The sequence below is a fragment of the Lissotriton vulgaris genome, chromosome 2_1 (genome assembly GCF_964263255.1).
Source record: "Lissotriton vulgaris chromosome 2_1, aLisVul1.2, whole genome shotgun sequence".
Lineage (NCBI taxonomy): Eukaryota > Metazoa > Chordata > Amphibia > Caudata > Salamandridae > Lissotriton > Lissotriton vulgaris.
Window position 1 is genome coordinate 1,166,125,304 of NC_141687.1, and position 22,453 is coordinate 1,166,147,756.

At 49.2% G+C, this 22,453-nt stretch overlaps 1 protein-coding gene across 4 annotated transcripts in view; it reads right to left on the reverse strand.

The window, feature by feature from the left end:
* Positions 1–897: 897 nt before the first annotated feature.
* The window catches only part of CTPS1 (CTP synthase 1), a 218,302-nt gene continuing 196,746 nt past the window's right edge, over positions 898–22,453 (reverse strand). For 2 of the 4 annotated variants that reach the window (XM_086956865.1, XM_086956862.1), the window contains one exon: positions 898–1,736. In XM_086956865.1, coding sequence (XP_086812991.1) covers positions 1,727–1,736 — 10 coding nt within the window. In that variant the 3' untranslated portion in view covers positions 898–1,726. Of the gene's footprint in view, positions 1,740–22,453 lie in introns of all 4 variants that reach the window. The other 2 variants (XM_086956864.1, XM_086956861.1) reach the window with 1 other exon arrangement.

The following is a 22,453-nucleotide window of genomic DNA, read 5'->3' on the forward strand; positions in this document are numbered from 1 at the left end:
CTCCACCTAATCCCCTTTTGAATTGCATTGTCCCAGGTACAGCTTGAGTTGCGCATGTTAGTGCAATTTATTAGCTTGCAGAAGATGAAGACAAGTGTTGACAGGTGATAAGGCAATTGCTCTGATACAGTTCAGCGGGAAGAAGAGTCAAAAGCAGAACTAAAGACCTGGGGCATAAGAATATCCATCAAATGTTGATGCAGGCGATGTGAATCAGCTCCAGCAGAGATCCTTGTGAGTCAAAGCAGCAATGGTTATTTGTAGACTCACTTTCAAAATGTACACATCATTTGTCTTTTTATTATTACTTGCATGTAAATTTTACTGCCGGGTTAAAAAGGTCCGACCAGGCTCAAACTAAAAGATACACCTAACAGTTTAAAACATCCAGGAAATCTATCCACTCAAGTCAAGTACATTAACCATGAAATTCAGCAGATACCTGCCAGGACGTAGACACAATTTTAGAAGAATGGCAGTTACGGTTTCAAGGAAAAGTACACAACTTTAATTTCCAGCACCCATTCAAAAAAAAGATTAGAATGAGTCAGTATCTTTCTATAGCTTATGAATTGAATGTTGCTCAGTTCCAAGACATTGGTACAGATAAACAGCCGCTATCTCATGGCACTGTGTTCCAGTTCACAGCCTGGTCAGAATCAGTCCACACCATGCCTACAACACACTGCAGGCCCTCATCTTACATATTTTCCTCATGCCTATAGTATAATGTATTAGGATTAGTCTGATCACACAGGTAAATAATACTTTTTGACATTTACATTATTGTCTCAATGAAATCTGGAGCAATAGGCTCTCCGATATTAATCATTTTAGAGTATTTTCATTTGTGAACAGATTTCTTTAACAAAACAGAGCATAAACATGACTAGTACACATTTAGAAAGCATCCCTTTATTGAGCGCCAACAGTGCAGAATTCCCGAGCAGCAACACTGATACATGAAAAAAATCAATATTGCCTCTATCAGAGGCTCCTCATTCGATAAAGCGGTGCTGAACTTTGCACATATCATTTAACCTTCCGTAGGAAAGAAATGTGTCCATCACAAAAAATATTAGAGATAACCGAGGTGAATACTGCTTTTTTTCACTTAAATGTTTAAATGGTTTATAGTTTAATGTTTGAATGCAACTGCATTCACAATTATATAGCCAAGAGTGAAAGCAAATGATAAACACTTTTGCCTGAGGCCATATATTTTCTGGTTGACCATAAGCTTAAGATATAATGAGAAAGTTAAATTGTTTGCAAGTGGTGACATTTAAAAAAAATACTTTTTTTGTGCCGGTTCAGCGTGACAATACATGTTGTGAGGCATAAGAGAACAAAAGGAATAAAAATAGGGCAAAGAATAATAAGGGCCTGAAGATTGCTGCTATGGGGAACAGATCAAAATATCCCCCTCAAAGCAGCAAATTTAAAGCTCACAGTTCATACACGTCCACTTGATTGTGCATTCTGCATAAGTTCATCTATGGTAAAACATGTTCTCCTCTCGATGTCCATTCTTCACAGGTCAACCATCAGTCATAATATTTATAGCTGCAAAGAATGACCACAAAACGAACAGGTCATCTGCTGCAGATGAGAGCAAAACGGTTATGGCAAACCAAGACATTTCTTTGTGGGGAACAAAAGTAGATTTTATTTTTCAGAATGCTGATGGGGATCAACCGCCTCTTGTCTTGGATTTCAGGTGATGTTATTTCGACCTACTGGAAAAAAAGGAGAATCTGTGAGGATGTGCAGAAGCAGCGACACAACTCAGTGTGGATATGAACAGAATCCTCATTTTAGATCATAAATAGTGATAAGACTTGAAAAGGAAATTACTTATTTACCTATAACTCCGGTTCACCAATGGTGGTATCTTTGATATAGATCCACATGCTTGAATTATTCCTTGGGGGTCAGACTGGGAAGACACTATGCTTTTAAAATAACAACACATAATATTCAAATGGCCAGTGGCTCAACAACAGTTCCTTTATTTTTAGTAGCACATCAACCCAGTGAGGTGAATGTGCTGAGCGCTCTATTCCGCTTAATGGCAACCATAGCCTAGATTTCATAGCACAATTGTGAAGGATACTAAGAATATGAAGTGAGTGGGAAGTAGGGGCCCAGTGGCGGAGATGCGTTTCTATGAAAGATACCAATGCTAAAGAACTAGAGTTACAGGTAAGTAACTCATTTGGTCTCCAGCGCTGTATCTTTCATAGAGTCACATGCTTGAATCAGAACAGGAAGTATACAAAATATCCAGTTAACAGGCCCACTTTTCTCCACAGACATCATAATGGATGTAGACCTGTGCAGCCAACGTAAGGCGCAGCAGTGACATGTATGTTTTTTATGAGATTGTATTGAGTCAATGGAAGTTTGTAAGTTTTGTCCAGTTTTGCAGTTTGCAGGTCCTACTGGGCACTGAGGTTCAGTCCAAGAGCCAGGTCTTGCGATCCTTCCTAAATTGGGTCAGCAAAGGGGATAGCCTCAGGGGGAGAGGCAGGGTATCCCAGGTTTTGGCAGCGAGGTAGGAAAAGGATCTTCCTCCGGTCCTGGTCTTGCTGATCCGAGGGACGTTGGCAAGGGCAACTTTATCTATGTGTTTTTCATCCGTGTCTGTGGCTTTGATGCAGTTGTGATGGAATTTTTGCTTCTCCTTTGAGCGGGTGTTGTAATGATGGAATCTAGAGAAGGATAACCAGTGTGGCATGCCAGTGCTAAATCTGTATTTTCTCCAGACAGCCTCCACCATGAAGGCAGCATCATCAGGGTTAGCCCCTCTTTCCAGGTGTAATCCAGAATCGAGACTGACTTCAACACTTTCTAGCTATCTCTCTGAAGTCATAGCGGAAGCATTTTTGTTCCATTATCTAATCTGCATTTTGGCTAGGTTTGTGTTATATAAATAGTAGGTTCTAGGCGCACTGACAGTCAGTTTTGCCTAGAAAGGGAGGAGGTTGTTCTGGAAAGTAATGTGGCACTGCCACCAGTAGCCAGGCTAGTTGCAGCAGTGGAGGCTGCTGAGGAATAGAAGGCATAGGCACCTGCTGGGGAACATCGTAGTAAAGCTGTAAAACAGTCTTTTATAAGGTCTCCATCAGTTATTACAGGGTATAAAGAAAGCTTAGAAGCATCTGCATCATGAGGGTTCCAGTGGTGCGATTAGGACCACTCATAGTCTCTATGAGTTGTAATACTCCTACTGCTCCGGAAACGCACCTCTAAAGTCTCCACTGCAGTACTATAACGCATATTCTTGTCCAGAGGGCTCAGTTCCGAATTCATTGTACCTCCAGATGGGCAGGATTGCAGGCTAGATAAGACTATTCATTTTTACTAATGCACAAGTTACTTACCTTCGTTAACAATATATCTATAAGAAACATTAGTAGTGATACATTCCTTACCTTAGAATTACCCCCAGGCGTCAGACTGGATCCGGAAAGATTTTCGTCAACAGTAGTCCTGCGCGTCGGTAGGCGTCGTCATGCGGCTTCGCGTGCATCGTTGGCACCGGGATGACGTCGCCGGAGGTACTTAGACACGCCCAGACGTCAGTTTTGTTCCCGACTTTCCGCGCCAGGAATTCAGAACCATGCTGACCACTGGTGCCATGAAACTTGGGCCCTGAAAGGGATGACCTTAACCCTAGAAATCAGTTCGCAGAACGGGGAGGATGGGTGGGGTGGTAAGGAATCTAGCACTACTAATGTTTCTTACAGATAGATCGTTACCGAAGGTAAGTAACTTGTGCATCTGAAAGAAACATGTTGTGATAGATTCCTTACCTTAGAATAGATACTCCAGCAATACCAACGCAGGTGGTGGGTCTGCGAACCAAGATCACACCAGAAAGTCCTGGAGAACAGAACGGCCAAAGAAGCCATCTCTCCAGACTTGGCTGTCCAGGCAGTAGTGCTTGGTAAACGTGTACAGCGAGGCCCACGTAGCTGCCTGACAGATGTCATGTAAGGGAACTCCCCGTCCCAGAGCAGTAGTGGCTGCCGTCGCCCTGGTAGAGTGGGCGCGCAACCCCACCGAAGGCTCCTTTTTAGCCAAGGAGTAACAAGCCTTTATGCACAGGACGACCCTGCGAGAGATGGTCCGCTTGTGCACAGCCCAACCTTACTTGGCACCCACATAGCCAACAAAGAGCTGGTCATCCACCCGGAACTGTTGTGTGCGGTCCAGATAGAAAGAGAGCGCACATTTTGGGTCAAGATGGCGTAGCCTCTCTTCCTCTTTTGAGGGATGTGGAGGCGGAAAGAAGTTGGGCAAAGTGATGGTCTGCCCGATGTGAAAGGCAGTGACAACCTTTGGCAGAAAAGAAGGACGAGTCCTTAGAACAACTTTGTCCGGATGGACTGCGAGAAAAGGAGGCTTAGAAGAAAGAGCCTGGAGCTCACTCACCCTTCCGGCAGAGGTGATGGCAACCAGGAAAGGAGTCTTTAGAGTGAAGAGACTAAGAGGGCAATTGTGAAGTGGCTCAAAGGGAGCACACATCAGAAAAGTAAGAACTAGATTCAAGTCCCACTGAGGCACCACAAAAGGAACAGGAGGACACATGTGTGTGATGCCTTTCAAGAATCTATTTACAACAGGGGACTTGAAAGGGGAAGGCTGATCTGGAAGCCTTAAAAAGGCGGGAAATGGCCAAGAGATAGCCCTTGATAGTACCCAGAGCAGAGCCCTGCTGGGCCAAAGAGAGGAGAAAAAGAAGAACCTTTGAAAGAGGTGCAGAAATGGGATCCACAGCCTTTACTGTGCACCATGCCACAAACCTATTCCACCTGCAGGTGTATACCGTCTTAGAGGGGGGACGCCTGGCTGCCAAGATAACAATACAGACTTCAGGAGGCAGGTCGAAAGACATCAACTGCCGCCGCTCAATCTCCACGCAAGGAGGTGGAGACTGGACAGATTCGAGCGGAAGACCGTCCCCTGCTGCTGCAACAGAAGATCCTCTCAAAGAGGCAGAAGGATCGGGGGATCGATGCTCAGACTGAGTAGCTCAGGATACCATACTCTTCGAGCCCAGTCTGGCGCCACAAGGATGACTTAGGCCCGGTCGCGCCTGCTCTTCTTCAGCACTCTGGGCAGAAGTGGGATAGGCGGAAAGCGGAAACAAACCGAAACACCACTCGCGATGAAAAAGCGTAGCCGAGCGAGTGCCGCCTTGGAAATGCCAAAGCGCAGAACTGATGACATTGCGCGTTCTCTTCGGTGGCAAATAGACCAAGGCTCTCCCCATTGCTGAAAGAGACCTTGTGCCACGTCAAAGTTTAGACGCCATTTGTGATCCGTCATGCACCAGCGGCTGAGTTTGTCCGCCCTGGTGTTCAGAGACCCTGCCAGGTGTTGAACCACAAGGGACATGCCCTAATCTTCCAGCCAAGCGCAGAGGCGCAGAGCCTCTTGGCAAAGGGTCCATGACCCCACCCTCCCTGTTTGTTGCAGTACCACATGGCGGTGGTGTTGTCGATGAACACCTGCACTACTCTCCCTATGACAGAAGGAAGGAATGCCTTCAGTGCAAGTCGGATCGCCCCAAGCTCCAGAAGGTTGATGTGGAGCTTGGACTCCCCTGATCTCCGCCTCCCCATGTGGCCGCCCCATCCCAGAAGGGACGCGCCCGTCACAACTGTATGTTCTGGTAGGGGAAGCGAGAGGGATCTGCCATTGACCCAATCGTGATTCGTGAGCCACCACTGCAATAGCTGTGGAGTGCCCTCTGAGATCTGGACGTGTCGGACAGGTTGCCCTGATGCTGTGCCCACTGGAACTTCAGGTCCCACTGCAGAGCCCGCATATGCCATCTGGCATGATCCACCAGCAGGATGCAAGAGGCCATCAGACTCAGTAGTCGAAGGGTCATCCTGACCGCAACCCGGGACAGAGCCTGAAAGATCGGAATCATAGCCTGAGTGTCCCAGACTCGCTGCTCGGGAGGATAAACCCGAAACTGCTCGAGTCCAGAACTGCTCCGATGAAAAGGAGCTTCTGTGAGGGAATCAGGTGCGACTTCGGCACTTTGATGGAGAACCCCAGCAAATGCAGGAGGTCGGCCGTGGTCTGGAGGTTGGAAACTACAGCCTGGGGCGAGCCCGCCTTCAACAGCCAGTCGTCCAGATAGGGGAAGACAAACCCCTGATCTGCGCAGATGAGCTGCGACCACCGGCATCACTTTCGTGAACACCGAGGGGCGCTGGTAAGGCCAAAGGGGAGCACGGTGAACTGAAAGTGCTTGTGGCCTACCGTGAATCGCAGGTAGCGCCTGTGGGCAGGTAGGACGAGAATATGAAAATAGGCGTCCTGCAAGTCCAACGCCACCATCCAGTCTTGTGGATCTAGGGCAGACAAGACCAGAGCAAGTGTGAGCATCTTGAACTTCTCCTTTCGGTAGAAGCGATGTACGACTTACTTACCTTCGATAACGGTGTATCTGGTAGAGACGATTCTAGCTGCAGATTCCTTCACGTAGAATTATACCCTGGCGTGAGACTGGACCCGGAAAATCTTTTTGCCACAGCATCCCTGCACACCGGGAGGGAACTGCACCATGCGACTCCGCCATGCGTCGTCCACGCACTTTATGTCAGCGAGGTCACATAAGTCCCACCCCGGCGCACCTACGCCAGTTTTCTTCGGAGAACTTTTCCACGCCACAACACGGAGCAATCAGACAAAACTGTGAGAGTATAGGAACAGTGTGCGAAATAGCAGAAAGGGGATGGTGAGGAACACCACCACAAGGAGCTGTGCCAAACACCGCAGTACCCACATCAGGGAAAAGAATAAAGAACAAAACACAGCCCTGCCAGTACTAAGATAGCCCCCCCTGGAGGCAAGGAACATTTGAAAAGTGTCATGACAACATATAACCGGACCACAACCCCAATGAATAATAATGAAGGGGAACCAGTCCGGGACCACAAGGCACGACAAGAGTCCAAGACAGCCACAACATAGAAAGTGGCAACCCCCAAAGGACCCCAACCTAGATAATAGCAGAGGGGCTAGAACCCCTCAGCAATGAAAAAGGGGGAAGAAAGGGAGGGGCGGGGGAATAGGTCTCAACTTGGGGCCGCTAGAGAATTGAGGCACAAAGTACAAAGTGCTTACAAACCTACCCTTCAAGGCTCCACAGGAGGAGGAAGGAACAAATAAACAGGACGAACATCCAGTCAAAAAGGGATTACGGAATGCACGCACTGAAGACACAGCCACCCACAGGGAGGCGAATGCATTAGACCAAGCCAAAAGGTCCTCGCAGAACGGGGAGGAAGGGCGGGCCGTGAAGGAATCTGCCGCTAGAATCGTCTCTACCAGATACACCGTTACCCTACCCCCCCCCCCCCCCCCCCCCCCTCTCCCCCAGCAGACTACAATCTTAGTGTCGCGGAGAACCCCACCCCACAGGGCATGTGTCACAATGACAAGTGGCAGCGCCGCCCACGCCAAGCAGGAGAAGGAAGGGCAATATGATAGGAGGCCATCAGCCAATGTACCGGGGACCTCCCCCAGAAGCCCCAGGTACAGGCAAGACGAAAGAAGACTAGTAACCATTGTCCAAGGGACCTCCATCGGAAGACCGAGGTACAGGCAATACTAAAAGAGGCCAGCAGCCGATGTACCAGGGACCTCCAGCGGAAGCCCCCCGGCACAGGCAAACCGAAGGGAGAGGAGGTCAGCAGCCAATGCACCAGGGACCTCCACCGGAAGCCCCAGGTACAAGCATCACGAAAGGAGACCATTAGCCAATGTACCAGGGACCTCCAAAGGAAGCCCCAGGGTCCGGCAATAGGAAAGAGACAGAGGAGCAACCCAGAGACTCAAAGGAGAAGAGCCGAAATGAAGCCAAGAGCCCTCCACCGGGAGCACACCCGGTGAAGAGGGCGGTCAGACTCATCCAACTGGATGTCAACAGCCACACCAAACTACGCCTCAGTAATAAGGCGGGTGAAAAGAGGAAACAGTCTCATAAGCTCCCGAATACCAGGAGCAGGGGCACCAGGCCTCACTTCAAGGCCCTTGGCCGGACCAGAAGAACTGGCAGACGCCGCCGGGTGCTAACCATTAACCACCCAGGAAACAAGAGGAGATCAAGTAGGACGAACGAAGTTGCCAACACAGGAAATAACCCCTCTGGACACCAGACAGAGGACCAGGCCAACAGCAAACCAGAGGCAGAGCGCCGCCAGACAGAGGACCAGGCCAACAGCAAACCAGAGGCAGAACGCCGCCAGACAGAGGACCAGGCCAACAGCAAACCAGAGGCAGAACACCGCCCCACCCGTCCAAGAAACGCACCAGCAGCATACAGCAACACCAAGAAGGGAAAGGAACCCGCAAGGGGAAGACCACCCTTCCCAGTATAATACAGGCTATCCAATAGCAACAAATACCCCACGTAGTGTAGGGCACGACCCAAGAAGTATGAGAACCACTCTTAGGGAAGAAATCCAGCATCAGAGAACAAATTAGAAACCCTGCGGCAAAAACCACAGAAGGCTTAGTAAGCAGCCAAAAAGAACACTCTTGCAAACGGGGGCTGGACCCAACTAAAGAGGTAGGCCAACTCAGGGCCTGGAGTGCAGAGTATCTCTCACAGAAAGTGCAAAGTGAACCACACACCAGATTCCAGGAGCAGTGGGATAACACCTCCCACTAAGACCCGGAGGATCAACAAACCACCCACTGAGGAGGAGGACAAAGCCCCACCAGAAGACGCTGGATGGCTGAGTCTGCAAGAGTATTAAAACAGCCAATTCCGTTAAAAGGGAAGTCGACCAGTCGCTCCCTAAGATTGTCAGGAAAAACAGCATCGCGTAGCCAAGCATGTCGATGGAGAGCCACAGAAGTAGCCATAGCACGGCTAGTAGCATCAATGACGTCCAAAGCAGCAAGGAGAATAAACGCGGTCAACTCTTTACCATTCAACATATGGGCCCGCAGATCAGCACAGGCATGCCAACGAGAGACACGAGAAAGGAGGGACTCCACTGAACCCCACCAAAGTAGCCCTGGTCAACACACACAGAGTGTTAAAGCGCCCTAAAGGCAGCACTGGAGGAAGCAAAGACATTACGTCCAAATGAATCTAACCACCGGGCCTCCCGAGACGGAGGGAAGGGAGTATGCAGTAGAGAGCCTTGAGTAGAAGGGTGGAAAGAAAGACAGACCTGGTCATGCGGAGCAGGACGATGGCGGTGCAGAAGCGCCTGAGGCACTGGATCGCCCGTGGCAGAGCGCCTCCAGGCCCCATGAGAAAATCACGGAGTGACACCTCAAAAGGAAGGAACCACTCCCGTCCACCAGAGCCCTGGCAGGGAATCCCCAAGAGGTGGTCTGTGGAAAATGGAGTAACAGGTTTACTCATCCTCAGAATACCAGTAGCCGCGGAAATAGTAAGGCGCCACGGAGGTGAAGGCAATTCCTTCATGGGTGACGATCGCAGACTGAGCTGCCCTTCCCCAATTCCAGGGGGAAGCGGTCAGCCCCGGCACAGTGGAAGAACCAGAGAGGAATGAGGTACCCGAAGGGCCTCAGAAGGAGAAAATGCCGGTGGAGAACCCAGGAAAGAAGGGTTTCAGGATTTTGGCCGCGAGGACGGTGAAGAGCCTCCCCTAGAAGATGCCGGCGAAAAGGCAACTACACAGCACCCTTTCTCCGGGGAGGAACACATCGACAGATGACAGACCTCCGGAGACGAAGGGACTTCAAGAGACGAATCCAGAACTCGACACCGGCACAGCTCCGTGGAGGTCGTCAGCGGCGCCAGAGGGGCCACTTTCGGCATCAGCGCGGCCCCAGACGGAGCAGCCGCCCGCACCGAGGATCGAGGGAGACTCAAGAAAGCGCCACAAGAGCCCGCCTCTACCCGTGACTCCACCGGAACTGCCTGCTCAGAGGGCCGAGGGGGACCCGGGGTTCGCGATCACCTGCAACACGATGATTTGCGGCGAGACAGGGATGCTAGGCACTGAAGAGGGGAGCCCCGAAGGACTACACCCCGACGGCGCCACTCTCCTACGACCTGGAGCCGAGACATTCGGCGCCGGCGACTCCGCGGAAATCCCCGCACGAGGCAAGGTATCCGCGGACGTCTCAGGAGGTGGAGAAAGGGCCAAAGAAGCCTGAAGAGCCGCAGTGTGGCTATCATTCGGGCCCTAGTCGCCTCCGCGCCGGGAAACGTCGTATAGGGAGGCGACAGGCGGGGGCGCATGTCCCGGGTGGGAGCAGGCGCCCACCGCGAAAGGAGGACAAGGCCTTGGAGATAAACTGAAGGACCTACCAGCCGGTGAGCCACGCCCTTGGGGCCGCAGCGAAAGACGATGTCGCAGACGAAACCGGCGGTTCCTTGCTTCCAAGGTAGAGGACGGATGCTGAGAGGACACCGACCTGGATAAGCGCGCCGCCTGCAACTTCATCCGGCGCTCCCGGAGCGACTTAGGCTTGAGGTGCTAGCATGTATCGCAGCTCTCCGAGTCATGGTGCCCACCCAGGTACCACACGCAAACTGGGTGAGGGTCAGTCGCAGACATGGGACGTGCACAAGAGGGACACGTCTTGAAGCCCGAAGGCATTCGCTCACTGTTCCAAATGTGAAAAAAGGGATAGAAGGCCTGAAAACAAGCCAGAGCTCAACAAGATCCGCGTTGCACGCAGAAAGAGAAAGAACTGACGTAGACGCGCTGGAGTGGGACTTATATGACCTCGCTGACATCACGTGCGTGGACGACGCGGGGGCGGAGTCGCAAGGTGCCATTACCCCCGGCACGCAAGGATGCTATGGCAAAAAGATTTTCCGGGTCCAGTCTCACACCTGGGGATAATTCTATGTGAAGGAATCTGCGGCTAGTAGTCTCTATCAGATTGACGTTCCGATGGTCTAAGATAGGAAGCAGGCCCTTGTCCTTATTTTTTGAACCAGAAAATAGCGGAAATAACAACCACGACCTACTTCTGGAGTCGGAACTCGCTCGATGGCCCCCTTGGCCAAGAAGGGTGCAACTTCCTGCTGGAGAAGCGCCAAGTGATCCCCAGACATGCGGCGGTACGGAGGTGGAATGGCTGGAGGGGTTGTCTCGAAGGGGAGGGAGTAGCCCCTTTGGACAATTTGCAGCACCCACTTTCCCGAAGTGATGTTGTCCCAGTGGTGGAGATGATGGTGTATTCGTCCACCCACTGGCGTCTGATGGGCCTGAAAGGTCGGACTAGGAAGCTTTGAAGTGGATGCTGCTGGGGTGGAAGTGGACTGATCCGCCTCAACAGTTTCCACGTCTGCGACCATGCTGAAGTTGTTGCTGCTGTGGTCTTTGGCTCTGCGAACGCTGTGGGGCGCCCCTTCCGTGGCCAAGAAAGGAACAAAAAGCAGAAGGCGGAGGAGGCCAAGACTTGGCCGTAGCCCGGGAGTCCTTGATGTGTTCCAACACACTATTTTACCTTATGGCCAAAAAGGCGAATGCCATCAAAGGGCATGTCCATCAGAGTGTTCTGGACATTCCCTGAGAAGCCAGTTGTCCTCAACCAGGCGTGGCGCCGAAACGCCACCGTCGTGGAAATCGACCTGCCCAGTGAGTCAGGGGTATCTAGCCCACAACGTATGGTGAACTTTGCTGCGTCTCTCCCGGCAGCAATCGCCTGGGAAAGAACTACCTGGGCCTCCTCCGGGCAGTTAGGCAGCACCTGCGCAATCCTGTCCCACAGAGAGTGGGTATGGCGGCACAAGAGGCATGCGGTGTTCACTGACCGCAGCCATAAGCTGGCAGATTAAATCAGTTTCTTACCAAACTGATCCAGCTTCTTGGATTTCCTATTAAATGGTGCGGTAGGGAACGCACTCTGGGATGTAGAGGCTTGGACAACCAAGCTCTCCAGGGTGGGGTGATAGGTAAGGAAGAAGGGGTCGCCCGGCGCCAGGCGATGGCGTCGGGCCACGTTCCTATCTACAGGAGCCCCTGTGTTGGGCCTGGACCAGGTGCCCAAAAGAACGTCAGATAGTGCTTCATTAAAAGTCAGCAAAGGCTCCGAAGAGGTAGCCGCCGTTGGAGCACTTCTGTCAGGAGATTCGTCCCGATGGCCACGGTAGGGAGTTCGAGGTGGAGAGCCTCCGCCGCCCTACACAACACCACTGGGTAACTGGCTACCTCCTCCGTAGCCACGGTAGGAGACAGCATGCCAAGGTCAGGCAAGGTGTCAAGACCACTGGCCTCCCCAAATTCTCTGCCCAGTCCGGATCATAAGCACAGTCCTGTGCTAGAGGGTCCTTAGACCCTCCCAGTCCTCCCCTTCCTACGAAGTCTGTGGAACAGGCTCAAAATAAGGAAGAGGGACATAGGACACAAAAAGGTCTATCGGCATCGGGTGACGCTGATCCGGGTCGGGGCTGAAATTGGGGCCGGCGCCGGTGGAGGTGTCACTAGGTCAACCGCCATCGATCGGGATCTGATCCGGGATCCTTGGGGGGTCTGCGGCGCCGGAGATGGTAAAGCAGGACTCCAATCGGGCCCTGGGGCCTTCTGGCGCACCGGCGGCCCAAAGAGTCGGGCCATGGCACCAAGAAATTCTTGCACCTGAGCAGGCGTCACCCCCACACCCAGGAAGGGGGGTAGACTGGGGGCGACGTCGCAGACTCCGCCGGAACAGCGGGGGTGGCACCGCCCGCACCCTCAGCCGCGACGCGCGATGGGAAGTCGAAGAGCGAGTGCGAAGACTTAGATCCAGAAAAATGATGGTGACAACACTACGATCTGTCCCTCGTCCTCCAAAGTCTGCAAGCAACTTTCCGGACCACTCTTGGACTTGGGGTCGTGGTCGCGCCCCAGGCAGTAGAGACACATGCGGTGTGGGTCCGTCACCGATATCATGGGGTGACAGTCCCCAAAGTTCTTGAACCCGGGCATCTCTACGACACCATGAGGTAAAAGGCCTAAAACAAACTCAGTCAAAAAGTAACTGGGGGTACTTGCTCTTCCCAGATCTGCGCTTGCTGGCGCCGAAAAAGAAGGTACTGACGTCAGCGCGTGTGGGCGCGTCTCAGTAGCTCCAGCGACGTCATCCCGGTGCCAACGACGCCCGCGGGGCCGCACGATGACGCCTACCGACGCGCAGGGGTGCTTCTGACGAAAAACCTTCTGGATCCAGTCTGACGACTGGGGGTAATTCTAAGGTAAGGAATCTTTCACTACGTGTTTCTTTTAGTTGTCTGCTTTTAATTTAGAATTTAGAATGAGTATTAGTTTTGTGAAACCCTAAATGAATCCATCAAAAAGATATCAGAACTACTAGCAGAGGTGAACTAGTGATGTCTGCAACCATGTTGTCGACAGTGCTATTGACACGGTCATCAACAGGGTCATCAATGGATCTGTTGCCGACATGACAATATCAATGGCGTCACCACGAACGGGGCACTCTGTCAAAAGGGTCTTCCTCAAAGTAATAATCGATGAGATGCAAGTTGGCTGCAAAGCCAGTGTTTTTGCAGGCGATCTCCTGGTCATCAATTAGAGCCCTCTTGTTGATGATAGTTTAAGCTGGTACTCCCACAGAGGCTCTCAGGAGCCGCATTTATGCACCACATAGGGTGTAGAGTGCTCACAAGCCAGTGAAACCTGTAAGGCAGATAATGGTGCATTTATTTTTTTTATTTTTTATTTCCAGGAGGTACAATACCAGTCCTTTCTCAATCCTTGAGAGTCTTTGCAGGTAAAGTCTGACCAACATTACTGCAAGAAGCTTTATGCTTAGGGTGCAAGCAATATAGATAGTTGACATGAGGTTTATCAGCATAGATCTCATGCTGCCCTCAAGGGGAATAAAGTATGAAAAGAGATCTCTTCTTGTTGTTTGTCAAGACAGTTTGAACTTTAAGCCTGGTCCGGAAAAACAAAATGCAGCCAATATGCTAAGACAGCAGATCTCTTTCCAGGGAGTCTCTCACAGAGTGCAGATTCACATGCTCTGTATATTCCTGCCATCTAGTGTTGGTGCGAGGATGTTTTCAGTCTGTTTTTGTTCAAAGTTGGTTTTGAGTCACAAAACCTGTTCTGGCACCACACTTAGTCCACAAAGACTCCACATCGCAGATCACTTTCTGCTTGGCAGGCGAGTAGTGTCAGTGAAGCATTTGTGATCACAGCTGGATTCTGGGGAGTAGGGTAACGGCATGTGTATCTACAGCACTACATGCTATGAACCATTAGTTACATGAGAACTATTTCCATTCATAGAATGTATGGCTGTAGATTCACATGCTCTGTGCACAGACTGTAAAGTAGGTTCTCCCTTAACTTGTGGTTAGTGGATAGCTCATGCTCGATATAAAATTCTCAATCTTAATTCAGTCTGGTCAATTAGAACCTGCTGGCGGGCTACAAGTCCACACAATCGTGTTTAGTGAACATGTGTGGTGTTGACCATGTTGCAGGTGTACAGACAACTACTAAGGAAATGTTTCCCAAGAAAGACATAGTGGCTTTTTTGTTATGTGCGGAATGTGCTTTAGGTGGTACAAGAAGTACTTGCTTGGGTTTTGCATAACATGTTTGTAGGCATTTCATAATGAAAGTGGGAATGCAAGCTTTACACATTGTAATTTTTGCTAAACCACATAGGAAATCTAAACGTCTGCTCTGCCTTATTGATGGATTTAGTTCCATCAATATGAATGCGAAGTGCTCTATTAATATCTAATATATATAATACCCTCTCTGCTGCATAGTCTCAAGGGGGAAGAACCTGGGAAATTCAATTGTTTAACATAGAATGGGGAAACCACCTTTGGTTGCAATTTTGTATAAATTCTTACGATTACTGAGCTCTAGTGAACCTGGGTGAACGGTTATTGTACTGGAAAAGCCTGCAACACACAGATGCACCTTAGAGATGTAATAGCTACCAAAAAGGCTACCTTCAATTAGAGAAACTACAGGTCACAAGAGTGCAATTGGTCTAAGGGTGAGCCCATAAGCCTTGTGAGGACTATGTTCAAGTTCCAAACAGTTGCGGAATGAATTCGAGGGGATAACTTTTGAGGCTCTCCATGAAGGCCTTAATGACAGGAATTTTGAAGAGTATTAAATGTTCTCTATTTTGTGGGTAGGCAGAAACTGGAACCAACTGATAGAGGAGTACACTAGTCCTACTTTTTTACAAACGTAACAAGTTGCAGATGATGTGCTGCACTGTGATTTTATGGGGGTCTTGCTGAAGCAGTAGTGGCCAGATCTTTTCCACTTGGCAGCGGAGCAAACACACAAGGTGGGTTTATGCGTCTCAGGAACCAAATCGCTATATTAAGTTGTCTAATGATGCCTTAAGTGGCCCTGATGTTGAGATAAGAGAGCTGGGCTCAGTGGAAGCTTCTTGTGCCAATGTACTCCCATCTCTCGAAGCATGGGATATCAAGGTTGCCTACAGGATAATGGCCACTGATACTTCCCTTAATTTTCTAGAGCACATATGGCAATCAGGGAAAGTGGAGGAAAAGTCAACCAGTTTATCCATAGTGGACTGACCATGGACTATGAGGGTGGATACCTGGAGGTGAAGCTTTGGCATTCGGCGTTTCTTGCTGCTGCAGATCTATGGTTGGAGTGACCCACTTTTGAAAGTACTTTTGGAGGAAAAGGAGATTCATTTCTCACCAACGTTCCTGCAAAGTTGTTATCCTCGCTCGGAGAGGTGTTCTGCTGATAGTAGAATCTGGTTGTCAAAGCCCAATTCATATCTCCTAAGTGTAAGCAGAGAAGCTGGAAAGTGTGTGTTTCTCCCTATTTCTGGATGTTGTATGTACTTGTCATGTTGTCCAGCTGTATGAGGACTGTTTGGCCTTGAACAGGATTGTAAAAAGCCCTGTGCTCTAGTTGAACTGCCGTCAGTCCTATGAAATTGTGGTGGCAACCCTGTTGTGATGTCCAGAAACCTTGACAAGTTATGTGGTAGAGATGTGCTCCCCAACTCAGGAGTTAAGGGTCTGAGATAAAGGTCACCTGTGGAAATGGGTCAAGGAAAGGCTTTTCCAGGAACAAGTCATTTCTTTTCCACTAGAGGACAATGTGTTGCATTTTGGCATTTACCACCAATAGATCTTCCCAATGACCCTCCTCCTGTGACCAATGCCTCGCTAGATAGACACTCTTGGAAATGGTGCATGTTTATTCTGGGGTACTGTTCTACTGTGACACATTTTAAGGCAAAGTCATCTCCGTTGGAGTAACCTCTGGTCCTACCTCTTCAGTCCCCATAGAATTTTCGGAGGCAGTCTTGAGCATTCCCTGAAGCAGTGCAAGGTAGTATATAGACCTCTTGGCTTTAGATAGAATTTTGATGTGGAAGTCTTCGTCTGCCTCCTGCATCATACATATTGTGGTACTAGGCAGCCCTCTGTAGTGCTGTCCAGTGAGGAAGCTTTAATGGGGTATGAATCCAGCTCTGGATCATGTGCAGGGTCCTCCTAGGAGTCGTCTTCCTTGCAATGTGATAAAGGCTCATATAATGGGTCCCTAGGGTGGTACGGGTTTTCCTAGTCCAAGTCAGTGGGCACTGACTAAAGTGGGGATGGTGGAGATTCTGGCGGGGGAGGTGTACGAGGGAGTTGTGTAAGAACCCTGGGTGCAGGGAGTAAAGGTTGTGGACATGTGCAGCTCTGGTCCTAACCTTCTTTAGAGTAAGAGGAGGGGAAGACTCAAAAAAGAGTTTCTCTGAAAAGATTGTCTTTTTGAGGATCTGCAAGGGTGTGTATGGGTGCTACTGTGAGATGGACTGGTGAGAATCTTCCCTGACTTCACGGCCCTGCCCCAGTTGGAGTGGTTCACAGGTGAGAGCAAACAACTAGACCGCTGTCGAGACAAACCAAAGTGTTCCAACCTCCAAGAACACTCCTCTGATTCAACCCAATTGCTTTGCGTACTTTTTCCATGACTGATTCCCATCAAGCACAATAATCTAATACTGCAAGAGAGTGTTTCTATTAACCTTGGCCATAATGAGCGAATCTCGTCGCGCGCAGTTCCAACTTCAGTACCCTCGCCTTTCACGAAGTCCCACAAACATCGCCTCTACATAACGCCATGACTAGGGGTGGGCAGCCGGGGCAGTGAAACTCCACCACGAGGCAGAGTCGTAGTTTTTCATTGAACTCCGTGCTCCAAGCAGAATTGGCAAAATTCTGTGAACTCTGCACGCTTGGCCCACAGCTAGTGCAGACATCCTTGGTCTGCTCCATTGACAAGAACAAGTTGCACACCCTGTGTTGGTCCAAACTTCAAGTAGCACCTAGGACAAAACAGAAACGTTTTTCTTTCCAAATGATCTCCCTGCAGTCATTCTCAATGTACAACCTGAATTCACAATAGTGTTATCAATGGGGATTCTTGTCAGGAGGTCTGGGTAAGTTCAGTGATAAGTCCTCAGTCACAGCACTTTGAAGCTGTTCAGATGTCAACAGAAAGTCTATGCGGCTAGCACTGAAGTGTTATGCCATTGTTTCCGCAATGCTGGGGTTCAAGTCTGAACAGCTGGAACAGAGTTCCCAACAAAGAAGAGTTGTCAGCAGTGGACCTTGAGTCTGAATTCGATGATGGAAGAAAATATGGGGTCTTTGTCCTGGTGCATTGTAAACTAAGGGAAGAGTAACACCAGTCATTTGGGCTTGAAAACCACTTTAAACTTGCGCACTCCCAACACTAGATGACAGGAGCATGTTGAGAAAGTGTATCTACAGCCACATATTGTATGTACATAAGAGATACAGCTGCCTCTAAGAAAAGGAGAACACAGCGCACCCATCTCCACTGGCTGAATTTTGGAATGTTTTAAATGAGGTGGATGTGCTACTCAACACTGTATTTTTACCTATAGCATTTCAGCATTGTTTATGGCCTTATTAAAAGTAATCGGGATTCCAAGTCTAATGGGGAACAAACCCAGCAAGTGGACAAACCCAGCAAGTGGACCTATGAAGGGTCCAATGCAAAAAAACTAACCTAAAGCAGGTAACGCAACTATTTTCACTGAAAGTGGTAAATAAAATAACATTTTTAAAAAATCAACAACGGTGTGGCTAGACACATTCTTCAATCTTCAACAGATGCAGGGGCAAAGTTAATATCTAGTATTACATTTTCATCTGTGTTTTAAGAAGGACTCCAACAGAGATGTTACTGCTTAAGGCCACTCTATTCGTGCTTTTGTAAAAGGTTTGGTAAATATCTTTCAATTTTTAAAGGTTCGATGAGAAAAGCAAAAAACATGAAGGCACAAGAGGTACAGTTTACACCATTACTGACTCTTCCTTCCGAGATTTATCAATACTTATCAAAGAAAAGGGTAAGCATTTGATCTTCTGCACAAACCTAATTTTTTCAGGAAGTAATTCATTAAGTGTCACTTTAGGAGTATCTGAAACATTTGCAAACTTTGTTCTTCCATCAAACTGCCAACTGATCCCAAACATACCCTAAACGTTTCATATTATAGCTTCATATAATAATTTTGAGGACAGTAGTAACCCCCCGCAGTGTATCACTAATGCAATAAGCTCTTTGGGGACAAAGCTATCTTAGTCAAATTTGCTTGCAGCAGCCATTGGTGGGGCAGAAGTTATTAGAAGCTCCAGTTACGCCATGATCACAGTTTCAATATGTGAGATTTCCTTTTACAACATGTCCACCTCATGAAGACTGGAACATGTTATACTGGATACGTTGCGTACACTTTTATAATAATATATATGAATAACTGCACTTGTCTGATGTAACGGTTGTAAAAAGAAAATACTTAAAGGGTCTGCTTAGACAGGTTTAATATTTTGATATTAGAACAGAGGATAGCTGCATTAGCAGTGCTCTTTTATTACTCACGTGCACCGTTTAACAGCTTAAATGGTAAATCCAGTATGTCGATCGCTATGTTTGAGAAAGGCTGGTGCCTCGGCCGAAACGAGTTCACAATTTCTGTTTTAATGGAATAAAGACAGAATGGTCTAAAACTGCATCATGTGCAATGTAGGAGTCTGTTTTATACTCCATGAATATGTTATGGTTGGAATATGTTTTTGAGTTGTTAGCATCGGAGCCTGACATGCCCTCGTTTAGGAGCACCCGTGCAAAAAGTAAGGATTATATGAAGTTATGCATTGCGGAGTTCTACGAGCTGTTATCGATAAGCACTGCAGGCTTTGTGCGGCTGGGTGTCGAAAGGCACCCGAGGCTGCAGGCGAAGCTCGCTGTTGTAATTGATGCAATTTCATGCCCACGAAACATTTCATCTGCGTGGACAATCTCCAGCACCACCAATCAACTTTCCAGTATTTTGGTGGCTAATTTACAACAATTGAAGAATTAACACATAAAGGAGGTTGTGCTGATTTTGCGCTGCCGCAGGAGGAATGTTACGTGCGGCCTGGTAATGGTAATTGTCATCTGTGGAGAGTAAATATTTAAAATATAACGAGGTGTGGGACGCACATAACTGCAAACTAGGTTGTATTGAAACAGCATTGTTGATTTGTTTGGCGTCTGGAAGTACAGAGGTAATAGAGAACAGCAAGTAAAGCTACAACCCTGATGAACATGACTAGCGCTGTAGTTGGAAATATACGAGGACAAGAAAATCTTGATTTTTGGGCACCCATGCACTGTGAATAGTGATTCAAGACTTTCTGACATGTTAAAAATAGCCCTGGGGGATGGGGTTCCCAGAGCCTCACAAAGCTTGAGGAGAGGGAGTCACTTGGTCCCCCTCCACTTAAAAAAAAACCCGAAGGACCTGGAAGATGGGACCTCCAAGGCCAATGAGTTGCGGGGGAGGGAGGCCACGTGCCCATCCCTCCCCTTTAAAACAAGAAAAGCCCTGTGGGATGGGGGTCCTAGAGGCATAATAAGGTTCAGGGAGGGGGCCACTCTCGTTAAAAAACAACATAAGGCCCTGAGATCCCCAGGGCCAAATGGGCTTAATAAGGCTCGGGAAGAGGGGACACTTGGTCATCCTTCCCCTTTAAAAAAACATAAGGCTCTGTGGGGGTTTGCCGCAGGGCCTGGCCTTTGGCCATGCACGTGTGGTGGGTTGGCTTTACATATAGTAATAAAATAACCTCCTCCTCACACTTCCTGGTCCTGTGCACCTCTCCAGCCACTCCTGCCGCTTTGCCTCGTGAGTCTGCTCCTCGCACCCCATCCTCGAGGACGTTGGGTAGGTCCCAGGTGATTGCTAATGCTTCATGGCTGCCTCACTATCTCATTTCTAGCCTCATTATTTTACTTTATTTTGCTTTTGTTGAGCTTACTGGGATTAGGGTTAATTTAGTGGGTTGGGTTAGTGTTGATGGTTGGGACCCAGGTGGCTCACTGTAGTCACTGCCCTATCGTTTCTCCCAATATCCGTTCTCCTGCCTCCCTGCTAGCCCCTACCACCACCCAGGACTACAAATGGAGGCTGCTGCACGGCCTAAGTGAGTAGCCTCAGACCTCCTAGTCCTGTTCATCATTCTCCAGCCACTCCTGTCGCTCTGCCTTGTGAGTCTGCTCCTTGCCCCCCAGCCTCGAGGAAGTTAGTTCGGTCCAAGGTGACCGTTGACGCCCCTTGGTCGCTTCACTATCCCAATTTTAGCCTCATTATTTAATTTAATTTAGCTTTTGTTGACCTCACCGGGCTTAGGGTTTGTGAGAAAGTGCCTCTTTGACATGGTTAGCCCCCACTTTGTTGCCTGTATATTGATGTGGTTTAGATTGTAGTGCACAGGGCCTCTGCAAATCAGGTCCCCTTTGCCAGTATTTCTTCCCCAAAACCTATCCCCAATTGGTACTTCTACCCCCTGTAAGCACCAAGTAGGTGCCCTGGGTACCTAGAGCTGGGAGCGGAAGAGGGTACATTGGGACACCCTTAATAGGACCATGACACTGCCCTTGCAGATTGCATGCCCTTGTGAGGTGAAAAACAACCAAGTCGACTTGGCACCCTGCTTGGGTGTCATGTCAGCCTGTGTTGCCTGTAGGTATAGGTACGTCAACCCTCTAGCAGGCCTTACAGCCCCAAGGCAGGGTGCACACAGGTGAGGACATATTTGCATGAGCAGGTTTTCCGCCTATAGTACTTAAGTCCATTCTTAAGTATCGGATGTGCCAGGGAACCCATAAGGAGTGCATGGGCTGGATACTTGACAACTCGAGTTCCACAACACCATGATGGCTTTACTAAACCCAGGAGTGTTTGGTACCAAACAGCTCATTGTAATAAATCCACACTGGTGCTAGTGTGAGATTTATTAAATCATGTACTCACAGGGCACCGCAGAGGTGCCCCCTGAAAACCTACCTACCCTGGTGTGGGCACTGACTGGCTTTGGATAGCCAACCTCACACAGACATGTTTCTGGACCCCTGGTTGGAGAGCCTCTGTTCTCTGGGACCAGAAATAATGCACATCTGGGCAAAGGTGTCACACCTTCTCCCCCAGGATGGGCCAGTGCTCAAAAGGGGAGCTTCAAAGGCCTGCCGCCTCCGTAATGAGACACCCAGCCTCTGCTGCTAGCAGCAGATGGCAGCCCCCGGTTTACATCCCCATTTTGGGTGTGAAACCTATAGAATAGGATGTGTGCCCACCTCTGCCAACTCCACCCCTAAGGTGGGGGAGGCAAAGTGAAGCACATCATTCAGTCCCCATCATCTTGAGTGTGGGGGGGCCTCCAAGCAGGGCTAGGTCTATGCCTGCTCCCACAGGAGGGCCTTATTGAAGGTGTAGACACCCCAGGTAAGGTGCCCATTTATTTATTTATTTATTTGAAAGGTTTTATATAGCGCTGGCTAGACCTGGAGGTATCAGAGCGCTTTACATGAGTATCAGACCATTGTTGCAGGTTACATCATTACAAAGGTTACACAGTTAATTAGAGCATAGCTACCCATTGACCGTACCTGCTACTCTCCTAAAATACCCCGAAATTTAGCATTTAGGTGGACTGGAAACTCGATCTGCCTTGACCTAAGAAGAAAGACATCCCTGCAGAGAAGCCTGAAGACGATGACTGCCTTGGCCCCAGTTCTATGGGCCTGTCTCCAGCTTTGAAGAATCTGTGACCAAAAGGCCACCTGTCTTGCTGCCAGTGACCTCCAAAAACCCTGAGAGGGCTGCTGCTTTAGAATACTCCTCTAATATCCCGTGGACAGCAGACCTGTCCAGAAGAAATCTACCCGTCTCCTCCCCAGTCTGCACTGGACACCCACGGCCAGAGTCTGACTGGCTCACCTGCCCAGAGAAGTCTCCCCAGTGATGTTGACCTTGAGTCCAGCATTGGCGGACCTCTCCTGATCTCCATGACGGCACCTGCAGTGTGAATCCAGAGGTTCCCCCTGACTGCGACTGTCTTCAGTAAGAAGACTCTGACGTCAAAAGGCACCCCTGCACCCGAAGCCCCTGAGCC